Here is a 16,864-nt window from a genome sequence, read left to right on the forward strand (position 1 = left end):
AGGTTGTGTGAAGATTATCAGTGTGATAGCAGTGTTAATTGGGGTGGCAGGCTGCTCATAAATATACATTGAACTAGAACTCGCACTTAAAGCAGTGCTAATTAGGTCAACATTTACCAGTCTTAATGCTTGGCAGCTAAAAATGAATCTCTTGCAGTCTTGCAAAAAAGACCTTTCTTACCACATTATGTTTGAGGTATGCTTGTAAATCTTTTTTTTTACCTTCCAGTATATGTTATTGTTATATGAAAATATGTTTGGCTGTAAAAAATACTTGCAAACTAGCTAAAACTGTGCAGTCAGGCAGACTCAGCAGAATGTGTCACCAGGTTAAGTAGATCGGCATTCTCAAACGTTGAACTGTGAATGCACTGTAAGGCTAAGTAATGTGAAAACGCTGCCTACGCTTAAAATGCTCATGCATTTCCATCCTTAATATTAAACAGCTTTACTGCTGCACAAAAGCATTATGTGTGATTTTCTCTCAGATTTTGCAACAGCATTTTTTCTGCACTGGGATCATTGTGGCTGTGTTGTCGTCTGACTTTTTCCACATTAAATTTTGTCCACCAAAATTCTGTGCATGCCTGTACCTAAAAGGGAGTAACACCAGTGTTGCTTTATCAGACTGTGAGCAGGTGTGTAGTTATGCAAGGTCAACGTGAATTGGGGGGGGGGGGGGTGTGTGTGTGTGTGGTTTTTGAAATGTTGTTGTCTGTTGCTATACTTGTCGATTTGGTGTGTTTCTGGTTGTGTGTGTCTGTCTTTGGAATATATGATTGACATTTTGGGATTCGTTTGTGGATCATTCTGGCTAAGCCTGTTTGGCCAAACAGTCAGTATAATGAGGGAGGTCCTGTGTGTGTGTGTGTGTGTGTGTGTGTGTGTGTGTGTGTGTGTGTGTGTGTGTGTGTGTGTGTGTGTGTGTGTGTGTGTGTGTGTGTGTGAGAGCAGTGTTTAAGACAAGCAGACGGTGTAATCTGGTTTCTGGGAATGGGGTTGGCGAACAGCCACAGACAGACTTAGAGGCATTCTGAACCATCAGCTGTCAGAAATAGTTTTGCCAGTTCAGTCAATTTCGCTTCATTTTGATGTGTAGGAAACAGAGGTGTCCAGACAGCCATAGCAAAGTAAGATGACGCATGAATGCAAATTACACTGTAGAAGGGCTGCATGATATGGCAAAAAAACAGATATTAGGATATGATTCACGATTAGTGGGAATGATCATTTTTGCATCACAAATTTAATTTTCACTGAAAAAAAACATAAAAATTATAATGATGTGACATTTGTTGGGGTTTGTACCAAACCAACATGTTTTCTAACATCTGGAAAACAAGATTTGTTGGTCTCTGCGGCACTACTGTACTTTGTTATAATGCTGTTTTGTCACACATTTTAGCTCAATCATAAAGTTGCGGCTTATGTGATTTTATATTCTATAGTAGAAAATCATTCTGAAAGCACAATAGTTTTTCTTCGGGTTTCCTTGAAACAGCCTTAATGTTAGAAAGAACAGCCATGTGTAATTAGTTTGAGAAATCTTAATTAAATCTTGTAGTGTGTTTGAACCCTTTGAGACCACATTAACGACCCTGTCCCTGCTGTTTGAGCAGAGCTGCTCTAAATTAGTTAATTTACTTACTCTCAGCCCCTTAGTACTATCCCCCAAGCACACTACTTCCTGGCAGTGCTGTTGTACACATACTCTTGCACATTCTTTGTTAAATATTATGTGTGTATTCTATTGTTGACAGTAGTTTTAGTATTAAACCCTCACCCAGCCCTTCATACTGTCACACTACTTAAACCTGCTCCCCCAGCTGCTAGACTAAGCAGGATTACTCAAGGCTTTCACACATGCTCTTTCTTTCTCACACACACACACACACACACACACACACACACACGCTTGAGACCAGTATCCACAGCATATGCACAGACACACACACCCTCCCCGTATCATCCAGTCTCTCTGTGTCTAATTGATGTGTGGATTATGCTGTCTCCTTTCACTCCACACAGCTGTTTCATGGCTTCAATTCATCTGAGCTACATGACACTGGAGACTAAACTCTACATTTACGGTTTGCTCTATTTTTGGCACTTACTAAACATATAATGTGTTATTTCTGCTGCCAATGGGTCTCTCACGTCGAAACAATAATAAAAGACGGAGTTTGATGACGTCGTGAGGTAGTGTGGGATAATGGGAGTTGTTGTCTTCACGACCATTGCCGTCACTGCAGTCAGCTTCTCCTAGTTAGCATTCCTTCAGTGTTCAGGAGGTTTCTACTGGGAGCCGAATTACCCGCAGAGGTCTCCTCCTCTCCAACAAAAAAACAAACTGGATCTGGTGATTAAAAACAGAAACACAGAATAAAGCAGTTTCACCTTATAAGTCAGTGTTTCTCCGGTGCTGTTAGGCGGATAAAGGACACATCGGAGGGTCTGCCAGTAGAGCTGCTGCTAACGTTTGCTCAGCTTGTTTCTCTGATAAGGTCTGGACCTTATCCTAGTCTGGACTAGGAATGTAAAGATATATCGCGAGACAGTTAAATTGCAATACAAAAATGTGAGGATTCAGATCGGTGGGATAAAACACAAATCGTAGTATCAATCTTGGTATCAAGACTTTAGTTTCTCTTTTACAAAGAAAAGGAAACATGCATTGTTTTGCAGTCTTTATTTAGCTAGAGTGTGTAAATACTGGAGTAATGGAGTCCTTCTTATCAGGAGTTATGAAATGTGTCTGCTGTGTTAACTGGAGCAGCACTGCAAAGAAAATCACATGCTGATCATCTGAAAACATTTCTAAATAATGCATTGTGCACTGTCTGGGTGGTTGAAAACCGTAAACCATAATATTTCCCCTCCTTCTCAGTACATTAGGGTGTAGCCATTAGAGAAAAATGTTACACCCCACCCTTTTCATGTAAGTTGAAACATACTGCAGTCAATAAATAAAAAACATTATATAGTAACACAATAATGCTGCAGTCCTTCAATTATAGAATGTTTCTTTTTAACTGAAGCACAGCCTGAAGTATATCCACTTGGCTCTGTTTGATTTGGCCTTGTCTGACTTGGTTTGGCATGGAATGGTTTGTTCTGGCTGGGCGTAGTGAAAGGGTATTAGTTCTGGGAGTGACAGTAAAACCTCTGGGACGGCCCAATATTAATCTGGGAGAGGAGGTGGAGGAAGGGTGTGTGTCTGTGTGTGTGTGTCGTGTCTGTGTCTGTGTCTGTGTTTGTGTCTGTGTGTGTGTGTGTGTGTGTGTGTGTGTGTCTGTGTTGTCAGCAGGAGATAGTACAGCACTCCAAGGGGAAAACTACAGCCCTGTTCACACTTACTGTAGTATTTAATCTCTAGATATTCAGATTATATCGACATCCACTTGAGAAACTGCAGTAAGTCTCAACATTGATATAAAAATACATATGTAACCAATACAGAGAAGGGAAAGTAAGGATCACAGCATTTATCAGTTTGATTTGATCATGATTATCAGGAGGATTAGCGACCTACCAGCCAATCACACACACGTGAAGCCATGGCTTAGGTTTAGAGCTGATGCGATCAGTCGATTAATCAGTCAGTCAATCGACAGAAAATGAATTAGCAACGGTTTTAATAATTGATAGTTTAAATCCATTTTTAAATCCAACCTTTACATGTCACATTCACACACTGATGGCAGAGGCTATGCAAGGTGGATTAATCAGAAACATAATCCACTCACAGCAGTGGGACTTTCGATTAGTGGACTACCTGCTTATTAGGAGCTTATGTGGCATGTATGGCCAGTCCACTTCTGCTGCTACTTTAGTTGCCACCATTAGTTGGCTGTTGATTGCACTAGCACTGTGCTCCTTATCCTAAAGCTTCACCCTTGAGTTTGACCAGAAGCACTTCTAAAAACAGTACAGACCTTAACTAGTTAATTCAAGGAAAGGCAGAGGAAAATGGCTTAGAGCCTGTTTAAACATGGATCCAATTAAAACAGGAAGTGCCCATGGGATCTCTTTAACCCTTATCGCTAGTGTGCATGAACTACAGACAAACAGCCAGGAAACCTGCTCATCAGCAAGTACATGAAGCACTGGGCCTAAAAGCAGGCCGGTGTGATCCTTGTGTCTGTGTGTGTGATTGCATGCTCCTTTATGTGTGGGCGTGAGTTTGTGCTTAGGCTTGTTTATTGTCTGGTGTGGGTGTGAAGACATTGGTTATGATGCAAGGTGCTTGTCTGCTACCTTGTGCGTATGTGTGTGTATTTGTGTTTATGGGACTTTTTTTTATTGAAAGTGTATTCAGCAGTTTAAAGTTCTTTAGAAAACTGTGGCTGTACATCCAGTGTAGCATAACTCACCATGTGTTGACATGGTTCAGGACTACATGTAGATTAAGTAAAGCTGTGAGGCACCAGAGAAATACTGTAGAGGAACGCAGATAAGTTGGATGAAAGGTTGTGGAAAAGGTTGTAAAGTGAGAGAAAAGAGACAAAGATGAAGGAATAATGAGGAACAAAAACCGGATAAAGGAGGAAAGGTTGGGGATGATGGGAAAGAAACTGAGCAGGCGAGAAACCCTATTTGGGCGATAGGCAGTGAGGTTCCCCGCCCCCCGGTTTGTTTCAGACTGGTTGTTTAGTTTGGCCTACGCTGAACAACTGGAACAATATTCATGCTAGGAGATGGATGGAGGGAGGGTTAGACTCAGTTCACCTGAAAAAACTTTAAGAACTTTCCTTCATGAGAGACATTTGGCATTGCTCTACTTGATTTGCACTGTACTCCCAAAACCTGGTTTGGCTCACAAACATTTTTGAGGTGTGTTTTTAGTTCAGTCTTTAAAGCGATGAAAGTGACAGACAGTTTTATGGATACAACTTTAATGTAGAGCAGCCAGACAAACACGGTTTCCCGTTTCAGATTTGTTGCCCAAAATGTTGTCCTTGGAGTTCAAAGGAATGATCTGAGACTGTGTAACTGTATATTTCTTATTTGACCCTACTTTGACTCTTTGCATGCTGACTGATATCTGTGTGTGTGTGTGTGTGTGTGTGTGTGTGTGTGTGTGTGTGTGTGTGTGTGTGTGTGTGCATGAACTTCCCTATCCTGACTGAAATTAGGGATATATTTTTGCCCTACTCTACTGACTTTATGAGCAGCCCTTGAGCGTAATGAGGCTGGTTGCTTTCCAAGTCCAACAATGTTTATTTATAGGGCAGGAAAGGCTATTTGTGTCAGGAGGAAGTGTTGCACAAGGGCTATTTTTTACTGGAGGTCTTCTTGCACCCATAAATGTCCTACGCCAGACTTGTGCATCAATCCTTCAACTTTAAAAGAAGTACAATGAGTGAAAAGAACTGTGCAGTAAATTGTATGTATATGTAGTAGGCTCATTGTTTTTTGCCTCTTTTAACAAGATGGCTGCCTTTAGTGCAGTAAGCAAAACACACTTTAATATACTGTAGAAATTACGTTAACTGTCACATTTAACAATAATGTGAGCCCAGTGGGTTTCAGTTTGAGGAGTCATGGTGACCTCATAGTGTTCCTCAGTTGTATATGAGAGGAACACTAGAAAAGCAGTAAAATAAGAGGTAATTAGAGAGGTCAGGGGGAAATGTCAACTAATGTGGGTTTTTAAGGTTCGATACTGATGTGAAGAGAGGGCAAGGGGGTGCTGATGGATGATGTGATGACAATTTTGTTTTTTTTATTTCCTCTCTGGCAGAGAGAGACTATTAAAACAGTAATGAGATCATATTATGTCTATAAAAAGTTTCATCACCTTTAGGACAAAACTATTTTCAAATACTGTAAGTGTGAAGGATGAACACAGTGCTTATTTGGCACACAGTACTTCCATCAGAGTGGCATGTCTCCACCACACTGCATTTAGCATTCCAAGAAAAATCCATGTAAATGCTAAATGACTCTCAGTATTAATAAACACAAATGGAGGAAAGCTAAAAATAACTGAACTACAGCCGTAGAGGCTCTATGCAAAGCACCTTAAACAATGAGGTGTTCCTTTTTTTCCTCAGAATGTGATTAATCATCAGTGTTTCACTGGCACAGATATTCTCCATGGCAGTGTCGGATATTGGCAAAGTGGGTGTAAAGAAGCACCCTTGGCAGACATTGGGTGTTAATAGAGGTGCAATTCCACTTGGCTCTCATTGGTGTCTGAAAGGCACCAATTTTACACAGTCTGTTTACAGGTCTTGGAGAGTACTACTGCATATGTGAATAAAGTTGTATAAAGCCTCACAGTTTGCCTTAAGGGGCTTTACGATCTGTACAGCATGCTAACTCAATGGAATACTCTTTTACCTACACCAGTGCCTGACGTTCATACATGGACAATGTATTGACTGTACCAACCACTTAGAAGTTGCCAAATGAGATTCTCATGATGTAAGTTGATTTCATTATCTAAACCTGTGGTCCAGATTGGGTAGTATTGTGAAATACATGGCAACATCTTCCATTATGAGAGCAACCATCTGGTCTTTGTTTAACAGTTCTGTCTACTAACTCTCGTACTCTGGGTTTGAGTTTCAGAGTCTAGTAAACTATTTTGTGTGTGTGTGTGTGTGTGTGTGTGTGTGTGTGTGTGTGTGTGTGTGTGTGTGTGTGTGTGTGTGTGTGTGTGTGTGTGTGTGTGTGTGTGTGTTCTCGTGTTGATGTGTGTTTGTAGTACAGAGGGCAGTAAGCGGTTTCAGCTGTGGCCCGAGAGAAAGGATGTATTGTTTGAGGACATTTGAGCATCTGCTTTGTTGCAGATAAGGGGTTTGAAGTTAACAGCCACTACGGATCAAAGGGCAGAGAAATTGTCTATGTGTCAAGCTGTCTCTCCTTCACTGTTTCTTTTCCTTTTTGTTCTGTACACTGTTCGCTCTTCCATCCTCTCCTTTACTTCCTGCCTATACTGCCCTCCTCTGTCTCTCAACCACTCTCTCAAACAAAGATTATTCTTGTAAGCTGTATAGAGGTTATTCCCCTCTGGAGTCTGTTGTTGTTTGTGTGTCTTACCTTCCATCTAACCTACTTTTCGTCCTGCATTTATTTAGCTTTATCTTTCATCTCTGCATGAAATCCCATAGACAATGTACTTCTTATTGACACGAAAGGCAATAGTTGGTTAGTTGGTTTAGTGTGTGAACTGGAACAGTGAATAACGTTGTGTGTTCATGTTGTGTTTAGTCATTTCTCTGAGAACCTGTGAGTAAGAAAATACTTTCTCTGTAGTTTATACCTAATAATATTATGCTGCATTGGTTGGTTTTTCACTTTCTACTTGACATGACCTGATTTGGCTTGTTTTATTTCCTTTTCCATGTTTTAGCCTTCTAGTGAGTGGACTCCTCATTTACTTCCCTTCTGTTCTGTTTTGCTTTTCTTGCCCAGTTAACAGCAAGGCCTGTAGTTGATTGATCTGTTCAACACTTCAATCCAAAGCAAAATGTCTTGACAATTACTTTCCAGATCACCATTAAATTTGTTAGGGATACTTTTCATCCCCAGAGTATTATTGCCATTGAGTCTGGTGCCAGTGCCAGGTCATATTTCCCTTAAACAACACTTTAATCTATCACAAGGCATCTGGAGAAGTAATTCCTGGATTTCTATGGTATTCTTGTGGATTTGCATAGTCCTGGTTTTGCTTTTGACTTTTTTCCCCCTAATCTTTAGATTTCCTGGGAAAGGATTTGCTTAACATGCGTGTCCTTTTTCAGTGTCACTAGGGTTCACAAAGAGCTCAGATGTATGTTCATTGACAAACAAATGAGCCAAAAGGCCTTCTCGGCTCTTGGCTTATCAGGTCAAGCTTAGGTTAGTTTTAAATTAGTTGTATAAGCTTTTACCACATTATATGTGAAGTTTAAGTAGCTGCATTAAAGCAAACGGGACAAAAATGTGTATTTTGAGGGAAATACTAAAGGGTTTGTAAAGTAAACGTGTTTTTGTTAAACTCCACTTTCTCTTAGTGGCTGAACTCTATAAACATACAGAATGTGATGTAGGAATTACTGTTTCCCAATCTCAGTTTGTTTTTCCTTCAGAGAACTGAGGAAGTTCAGCGAAGTAGAAAAAACCCTCTTGGCAGATATGTTTATGCAAAAACCATTAGGTTAACAAACAGTCACATACACACTTGTTGTGCATCTGATTTGTTTGCACGTTATTCTAAAACTGTAGTCACGACTGGATGTTGTGAGGTTGTGTTTCCACAAATTGTTTTAAGGACTTAGAAATAGAAATAAATTAACACCTGTGAGACATAGGAGGAGAGGAGGGAGGTAAGGATTCACTCATTAAAAATAACTGTAAAGAAACACGCATTATATAGTCAAATAAATCTGATTCCCTTACCCCTTTACCTCTGTTGCTCCTTGTTCTCTTGCCCTTGTCCGTGCAGCCAGCCTGCAGCCTGGACAAACAGGAAACACTTAGTGTTATCAGCCGACTCTTTGTGTGTCTTAATGAGTGTCAGGCTAAAGACAGAACCAACACTACAGTCCACACCCTGATCCCAATGTAAACAGACTTATGGCAGCACAAAAACCTGAAAGAGAGGCAGGACTAATAAGACAGAGCTGGAGAAGACGGGGGCAGTCTAGGAAACTGAAAGCAAGAGAGGAAGTGAGATCCTTTTCACTTCCTAGTGGTACACACAGAACAACAGTGGTTACTGATTTTATAATATCAGGATAAGTGACCCATGACTTAACCAAACCAATGTGGGTTAAACCCATCCTATCCAGTGCAAACCAATGTAAGCTAAGCCTACAGTATTTAATACAAGCAGATATTGTTGTTTAGTGTTCATGTGTTGTGCACTGGTATAGCTGTGTTTGATACATCATGAGGAGTAGGGCTGCAACTTACACTTGTTTTCATTAAAGGTGGAAATTGATTAATAGATTTTCAAAATAGTTTTTGATAGATTTTCTGTGGACTAATCGTTCAGCTCGTGTCTTTTTTGGTACTGATATTGGCATAATAAAAATGAAATAAAAGTGTCTTCTGAATATAACTTTTTTCAGTGTGTTTTAAATTAAAAAAATATATATATATTAAATTAAAAATCAGCTACTTGTCTCCACACCTTTTCCCCCTCACAATAAAGCCTTTCCCATCAGAACCACATATTTAGTTTTATACCATCTTGCAGTTACTTATGTAGCCTACCTTTCTTCTATATGCAGCTATTTTACACTGCAGGAATATCTTTAAACCAACATTTAATTTGATCTCTTATTGTCGAGTGCTCATATGCCTACAAGGGGGAAACACAAATTGTCATTTAATTTAGGGATATTTTCCCTATTGATGCACTGCCAGTGTATTGTACACTGTTTGGTATAGTTTACTGTTTGTGCTCAGAAGTTTTTTTGTTTAGACATTTTTTTGATACACTTTGTTGAATCACTTTTTGTTGGAGCCGTCCGTGCTGATTTTGCACCAACTCTGCCAGAACATGATTATTTCATCAGCCTCCCTGCAATGACACTATTTGTGTATGTGACCGAAACTGGAGCAGTGCATTCCGCTCCACTTAAACCTGTCCATTACAATGTAGTCTAATGCTATCGGTGTCATGCTGCTCTATCGTGACAGCCCTTCATTTTTTGTGTAGCCTATTAAAATCACAGAGGCCATTAGGCAGGATCATGCAATACAGTACATCAGTGTTTCCCCCGTAATTTTTTATATTACTGCTGGTAAGGGGGTATTTGTATTGGTAGGGGTTCTAAGTCCATGCCAGTTTTTCTCCCACATGCTGTTCTTGTTAATGAGACCACGATAGGAGCATTCACTGCAGATGTCAACTGTAAACTTGTCATTTTTTGGATGGATGTTACTTTTACAGTTAAAGAATCAAAGAGTGACCCCCAATCTATTTACTGTGACCAGAAAAGTCACACATAATTACATTATGGATATTTGTAAAGCTGCAACGAGCCAATTAGTCGAAAAAGTGGGGTTGGATTTTGTACTGTTAGTAAGATAGTAAAGATTAATGGATAGAAATAATCTCCAAATTCATTGCCAATGAAAATAATGGTTATTTGCAGCCCCAGATGTACATGTCTGCTTTTGTGCCATACTGCCGAGAGTGACCAGTGTGATGCTTCAGTGTACACAGAGGGGGTCCTGCTCAATATGAAACTAACTTATAATGAATCATAGAATAATTTGAATGAGAATGGCAGTGTTGACTCTACTCTGTAGACATAGTGGAGGTTCAGATAAGGTAAAAGCTTTTGAAGAGTTGAGTACTGTTAGAGTGAAACTTTTGCCCAGAAGGCAATTGTTAGAAGACAGTGTAGTGGGCCTTCCTTCCCCAGTCTTTGCCCTAAATGTTCTGCAGTTTCATGATTCAAAGCAACTGACAACCAACTACAGCATGAACAAATCTTTACTGAGAACTGGTTTTCACTCGTAATGATAGTACAAGCTATCTATGAACTAAGAAAATGTACAGTACGCAGATCCCTGGACCTTAGTTTTAAATCGCTGCACTAGCTCATACCTTGTTTCTGGTTTTCTGTCTCCATAATGGCACTCTAACTTTCTAATTGCCGGGTTACTCCTCTTACTGTCCTCTTAGGTTGGACAGGCTTGTGTGGTTGACCACTGTTCATGACAACTCTGCTCTTTCTCCTCCGGTAGATCTCGGGTAGGTACATCTTAAGGATACATTTTGGTAGTAGTTTCATTGCATTGTGCATTTAAAAGCATTTTCCCAGCACACTTCTGTAGCTTAAATAAATCCAGGTACTGTACCAGTTTTTTGTGGTTTCAGTATCATTTGTGAGATGCTCGTCTGATTGAGCAACTCTGAAAATTCCTTCATACCAGGAATTAAATATTTGCTGCTTGAGTGGAAGCCAGGAACCGAGATATTACTACTGTCCTCTTGCAGACTAGTGTGTGGAAAACGTCTCTGAGACATTGCATAGTTATCAGTTATTTGAGACATTAGGAAATATATACATTCATAGTAGTCTTTCAACCTGGACTAGGCAAGGGTGCAGAATTAAATTATCTAGAAAAGTCTAGTTTGATCAGATGGGTCCCAGGGAAGCTGGAACAAACCCCAAACATGAATTGGGAAAAAAAGTTGACAAGTGGCCAGTCAGTCAAAGCAATGTAGACGGATACATGCAATGTAGAGTTCACTTTCAGGGTTAAATACAGGAAATAAGAAGATTCAGATTAATCTATTTTAATCAGCTCAGTTGGAAACCCTTTCATGTCAGTATCAAGAATGTTAATTCCCAAGTGAGTTTGTTCTGATTTATTTATGATACTTTCTGAGATCTGATAAGTTACAGAATTTTTCAGACGCACAACGTACAAGTTAGGTTTAAATTCAATTAACATTAAGGGACTCCTCACCTTCTGCAAGATGTGACTGCGCCTGTTATTCAATCTGTCATGTACGGGAGTGGGTTTGTTTTGCCGCTGTTTCCGGATCATAAAGCCACTCAATTACAGCAGCAAGTTCCACCCTTCCTGATGTCCGCAAAACATGATAAGAAGAGTACTGGATACAGTGTTGAATAATATAAACAAACCACTGACCAAGTTCCTTTTGCATTGTCTTTGAAGATTTTGGCAACAGAAACAATATGTAGATTCATATGTACATATTTCTTTCCATTTTCTTCAGTTAAGCCTCTGTTTTGTACAGTATATTCATCTTTTTCAGTTCCTCTATCATCTTGAGTGTACCTATTTTTAGTATTTGCCTCAGTGCCCTGCAAACTGACTGAGCAACACATGACTGGCTGTATGAAAATCATGAGACTTTATACCAGCATACTGGGAGGCAAATCCAGGCCACCTCTGTGAAAACAAGGAATCCTAACCACTACACCATATGGGACATGTCCTTTATAGCTTAGGCTTTCTCATGCTGTGTCATGTTTCACTGCACACCAATCATAGTGTCAGACAGATGCAAATGAAGTCAGAGTGACTTCTCTGTTCCACTTTCCTTTACCTACCAACTTCAACAGAACCTTTGTGAATGTTTTTCTCCAAACCCCAGGAAATTGTTGAAAAGAAGTGGAAAGCCACCTATTCTTGTCTAATGATCAACTTTGTTAGTAGATGACAGTTGAAACATTTGCAACACTCATTAAAATATGCCGAACATGACATGCAAGGTTGCCCACCAATGCTATAAAAGGTAAAACACTATTGTCTGAAGGAAATCAGAGCAAAATTGTCCATGTAATGAACCTCATCGATGCACAACTACATTTGTGTTGTTTTCAGGTATGTCTGCATGCACAATTTTGTATAGTATAGTGGAGTCTTTAGTGCAGTGCACTGCAACTTAAAGGTGCCCTGTGGTGTTTTCTTTTAGTGTTTCTCACCAAAATGCATTGTTTGTATATCCTTGAGGCCTAACAAATGTGTGAAATGTATATTCGTCCACTGAAACATTTGCACAACCAACCAATTTTTTTATTATTTAAAATTGTGCAATGTTTACATCTATGTTTGCTAGCTTGCAGTGTTCTTCTTACTTACCTTTGTTGGTGCATTGCTACGCTTAGTTGCACATTACCACAACCAACTGCCAGTCAGTGGAGTAGCGTGAAGCTAGTGGAAGTGAATGTGTATCAGGTTGCCTGCATGCTTGGGTACATGTATGTATTTATGTATATATGTGCATCCTTGTGCATGTATATGATACAAACAAAACTGGGACTGACTAGTTAACACTTTGCTCAACACAGCAGTTGCAAGTGTTTCTGGAGGATACCGAGGAACATGCTATTTAGTAAAGGTCTAATGCTGGCTGTATTGCTAACATTTCCAATAATATAGGAATTGTGCAACCAGAATCTTAAAACTCAAATTAACTCACATTGTTAGCTGATTTTCCAACAGCACTGACAAGTGGTTTACATCTCATATCCCGGTGTTTTCATCAGTTTTCTCTAATGAATTCTTACCACTGTACATGTGTTGTAAAGGAAGGTTTTCCCTGATCCTGCATTTATTTATTTTTTATTTCTAAACTGGTCTTGGATATTCTTGGAAATACTTGTGTGCCCATCACTGCCCATCATAGACTTGGTAGGGCACCTGGTAGATTCATATATCTTTTTCACATGTCAGTGCTCAGCTCAGTGTCTGTATATCCAATCTGTTATTTCCAGTCTGTCTGAGAACTTTCTCATCTTACACCGCCTCCTAAATAGTACCTTACCTATTGCTTCAGTTCTTCGAAGCCTGTATGCCAAAAAGTATGTGTGTGTGGGTGTTTTTTTTTTTTTTTTTTTTTTTCAATTTACCAGCTCCTTGCCTGAACACCAAAATGTTTCTTCACTCTCAGTCATCAATGTTTTCAAAACACCAACAATTTAGTATTTTTTATTTCCTCACTGGTCCACATTAATGACTACGTGGCTCAGGCTGCAGAGCTCAGTGGTCATACTAGCTCTTCCAGTGACAGAAGGGATTTTTATAGCCTTGCATTTTTCCACCAGCTGTGCAAAATGTATTGCAGTGATTGCATGTATCACCATGGTGGCTTGTTGCACTCTTAAAATAGGGTACAGTTTGCCACCACAAGTATTTATGGAGTCACAGAGTTCATACCCTTTTCACGTGTAGGTCAGTAGGCTATCAGGTCAAATCTAATACTGTGCTGCATACTAATCCGTACAGGAGAGCTGACTGATGAACTTGTGCTTCCAACATGTTTGGGGTGCACGGGTTCAGTTCTCCCTTTACTCTGTTATCATGTTTTTCTTTCTTTCTTTCTTTAAACACATTTTCTAATCTGTCTTTAATATAAGTAGTAATTCAAATGAGCAGTTATACTGTATGTTTATGACCAGACTACTACTACTATCCTGGTTTGATTTTCCTGATTTTGGTTTATTATACAGTTTAGTTTCTGGCCAGAGGTAAACTCTGTAGTGTACAGCACATGAAACTTATTGTGCTGCATTTTCAGACTGCAGTGTAGGAACACTGTCTCTGTATGAGATCATGCTTGAATCTTTCCAATAACCGAACAGCCTGTCAGTGATACAAATGTGGGGGCCATTTGGTTTGTGTATGTGTGAGTCAGTGTGCATACCCACATTGGATGTTGCTTTTGTGTGTGTGTGTTGTGTGTGTTGTGTGTGTTGTGTGTGTTGTGTGTGTTTTCCCACATATGGACACAAATGTTTTGTGTGGGCTACAGCAGAGCCAAAAAAACATTCTCTCCCTTTGAGAAACATTACTCACATTAAGGGCATCTCAGTCGTTTTGGCTGCAGAGTAAGATTTGTTAATATGGGTGTCAATGTCTGATCAAGTACGTCATTGTGAGGAATGTATACATTATTAGAGATAGATAATTTATTAGAATTAAAACCATGGATATATCTTCCACCTCCTGGTTTCCCATTCCCCATTGATTATATTTGATATCAGCTTTTTATCTTACCTAAATGCTTTGCCTTGTTTTCCTCTCTTTTTCCTTCATTCTCCCTCTTTCTCTGTCTTTCTCTCCTTTTTTCCCCAAATCATCCTCTATAGGTCAATGAGTGGAACAAAAATGACGAGCGCCTGCTTGCTGCAGTGGAGCATGGCGAGGTGGAGAAGGTGGCATCGCTTCTGGCCAAGAAAGGTGCCAGTGCTGTAAAGCTGGACAGCGAGGGAAAGTCAGCGTAAGCATTCATACTGTTATCTACAAAAGAATTCAAACAAAAATGGCTTTTGTACAGATTTACCAATCAAATGTCCTTTTAGCACATGTTTCTGCTGTACATTAATTTATGTCTTTCTGTAATCAGTATATGAATCCCAGTTGACCCCAATTTCCTCATGGGAACAGTAAAGTACATCAGAATCATAAATACTACTGTAAAAAGTTACTCCAGCACATTATTTAATCGACAGAGACAGAGACAATAGCCTGTAGTGGCTTCTGTTGCAGCTTCAGTGAAAACAGAAAGACTTGCATTCAGTTACACTGATGAGGCTACAAACCAAACAAGAGTAACCAGAGTAGAATAAGATGTACAAATCTCCACTTTGCTGTCTTGTTTAGTTAAATGTGGTGCAGTTATTTAAACGGCTCACACTTTGGCAACAAAAGAGTGATAAGAAAGGGTCTGATTGTAGTAAAATAAAAGTGGGTGTATTCAATTTCAGGGAAACATCCAGTCATGGAGATTTTTGTGTTTCCTTTCATATATCTCCAGCATATGCTCAAATTCTTGGGCTTATGAAACTACTTTCACGCTCCACAGCACAGTGTTAAAAATGAATGGCCAATCTAAAAATACTTGTGTTCTTCTTCGTTCCTGAAGGGTTGACATTTTCAACCATTCAGCCAGCCTCTCGGACATTGAGTGTTTTGAGAGTCATTTTATTTCTCCAGAGGCGGTGGAACCCGCTGCCTCACCGATTGAGATTGCTGATAACACAGAGGCTCAGTGTTAATATTTGACCTCTTTCTTTTTCTGAAACACAACACCCACTGACCTCAATGTGTTAAGCAGCTCACGCAGAGCCAGGAAGATCAAAACACAGGAGCAAATGCAGGGAAAAAACGAATGCACAGATTCTCAACATGCTGCAACAAACACACAGGCGTTTTTGTTCTACTGGTAGTTCACATCCTTGACCTTTTCTCTGTGTGTAACTGGAACACAGAAACACACATACAGATGCATACTCACAGCCTTTGTAAATCATGATGAATGTGGTGGTTTGGGATCTCAACGCTCCAATCTTTTCAGGACGCACAAAGGAGGAGTCTACGGTATCTCTATGGTGATTAAACCTGATTGAAAGGCATGTGGGCATAGTTGTGAGTGTGTGAGAGTGTGTATCCTACACACACACACACACACACACACACACACACACACACACCAAGGGAAGGCTGGGCATGTGCAGTGTTTTTCATTCTGCTCGCTGAGCTGGAATGGGGTTGTATTGATTGCCTCCTGCACACATACGCACAAGCAGGCAATGAAGTGTAAAAACTACAAATTGTGGTTCGACAGTGTCCTTTACTATTTTTTGGGCAGGTGCAGTGACTTCCTAGAGAATTCAGGAAGTCACTGCACCTGGCCAAGACAATTAAAGATTCAAAAAATGAGCTACTTTTTTAGATTAAAAACCAGGCTTGCTGTTTCCTCCTGTTTCAAGTATGATATGGTAATATCATATTGCGATTATTTTGACAGATATTGCAATTGTGATATGATCCACGATTAATGTGGGAATGATCATTTTTGCATCACAAATTTAATTTTCACTGAAAAAACTATTCATGATTCAACTCATGATGATGTAAAAATGTTTGGGGTCTGTATCAAACCAAACAGGTTGTCTTAAATCTGGAGAAGTAGGTTTGATTACTTTAGTGGAAGGACTTTATTTACACTCACCAGTACAGTGTGGTCACCACTGGAGATGCACATTTTGTCATGAGATTTCTAACGCTGATCTGAAACTAGTAAAGAAAGAGTAGTTGTATAAAAATCTCTGTTGTGACTTTACAGCTAACAATAACTGAATTTTGTAATTTGTTCTTTTCTCTTGGTTTGTGTGTAGTCTTCATGTGGCAGCTGCACGTGGTCAGACAGTCTGTCTATCCATCATCCTGGCCCATGGAGCTGACCTGACAATCACTGATGCTGCAGGTATGTACTGTCATGCACTGTGAGAGTATAATGTTGTTGTGTTACATGTTTGATTTGGGGTTTGTTGGTTTTGGCAATTCATACTTTCTAGTGGCACTTTACCTTCTAAATTGCTTTCTTGTGTTTTTTCAATTTTATCCAATTTGTCAATAAATTCTTTAATTATTATTG

At 39.6% G+C, this 16,864-nt stretch overlaps 1 protein-coding gene and 1 long non-coding RNA gene across 3 annotated transcripts in view; one reads left to right on the forward strand and one right to left on the reverse strand.

Moving 5' to 3' along the window:
• The window catches only part of rai14 (retinoic acid induced 14), a 40,840-nt gene that overhangs the window by 7,863 nt on the left and 16,113 nt on the right, over positions 1-16,864 (forward strand). For both annotated transcript variants that reach the window (XM_051413348.1, XM_051413349.1), the window contains exons 3-4: positions 14,574-14,704; positions 16,605-16,693. In XM_051413348.1, coding sequence (XP_051269308.1) covers positions 14,574-14,704; positions 16,605-16,693 — 220 coding nt within the window. The remainder of the gene's footprint in view (positions 1-14,573; positions 14,705-16,604; positions 16,694-16,864) is intronic.
• Positions 1,228-8,575, reverse strand: LOC127370890 (uncharacterized). The gene is made up of 2 exons (XR_007886306.1): positions 8,389-8,575; positions 1,228-2,356 (listed from the first exon to the last, which is right to left on the reverse strand). It is a non-coding gene; the product is annotated as an uncharacterized LOC127370890 (long non-coding RNA).

This window comes from Dicentrarchus labrax, unplaced genomic scaffold (assembly GCF_905237075.1).
Source record: "Dicentrarchus labrax unplaced genomic scaffold, dlabrax2021, whole genome shotgun sequence".
NCBI classification, from domain to species: domain Eukaryota; kingdom Metazoa; phylum Chordata; class Actinopteri; family Moronidae; genus Dicentrarchus; species Dicentrarchus labrax.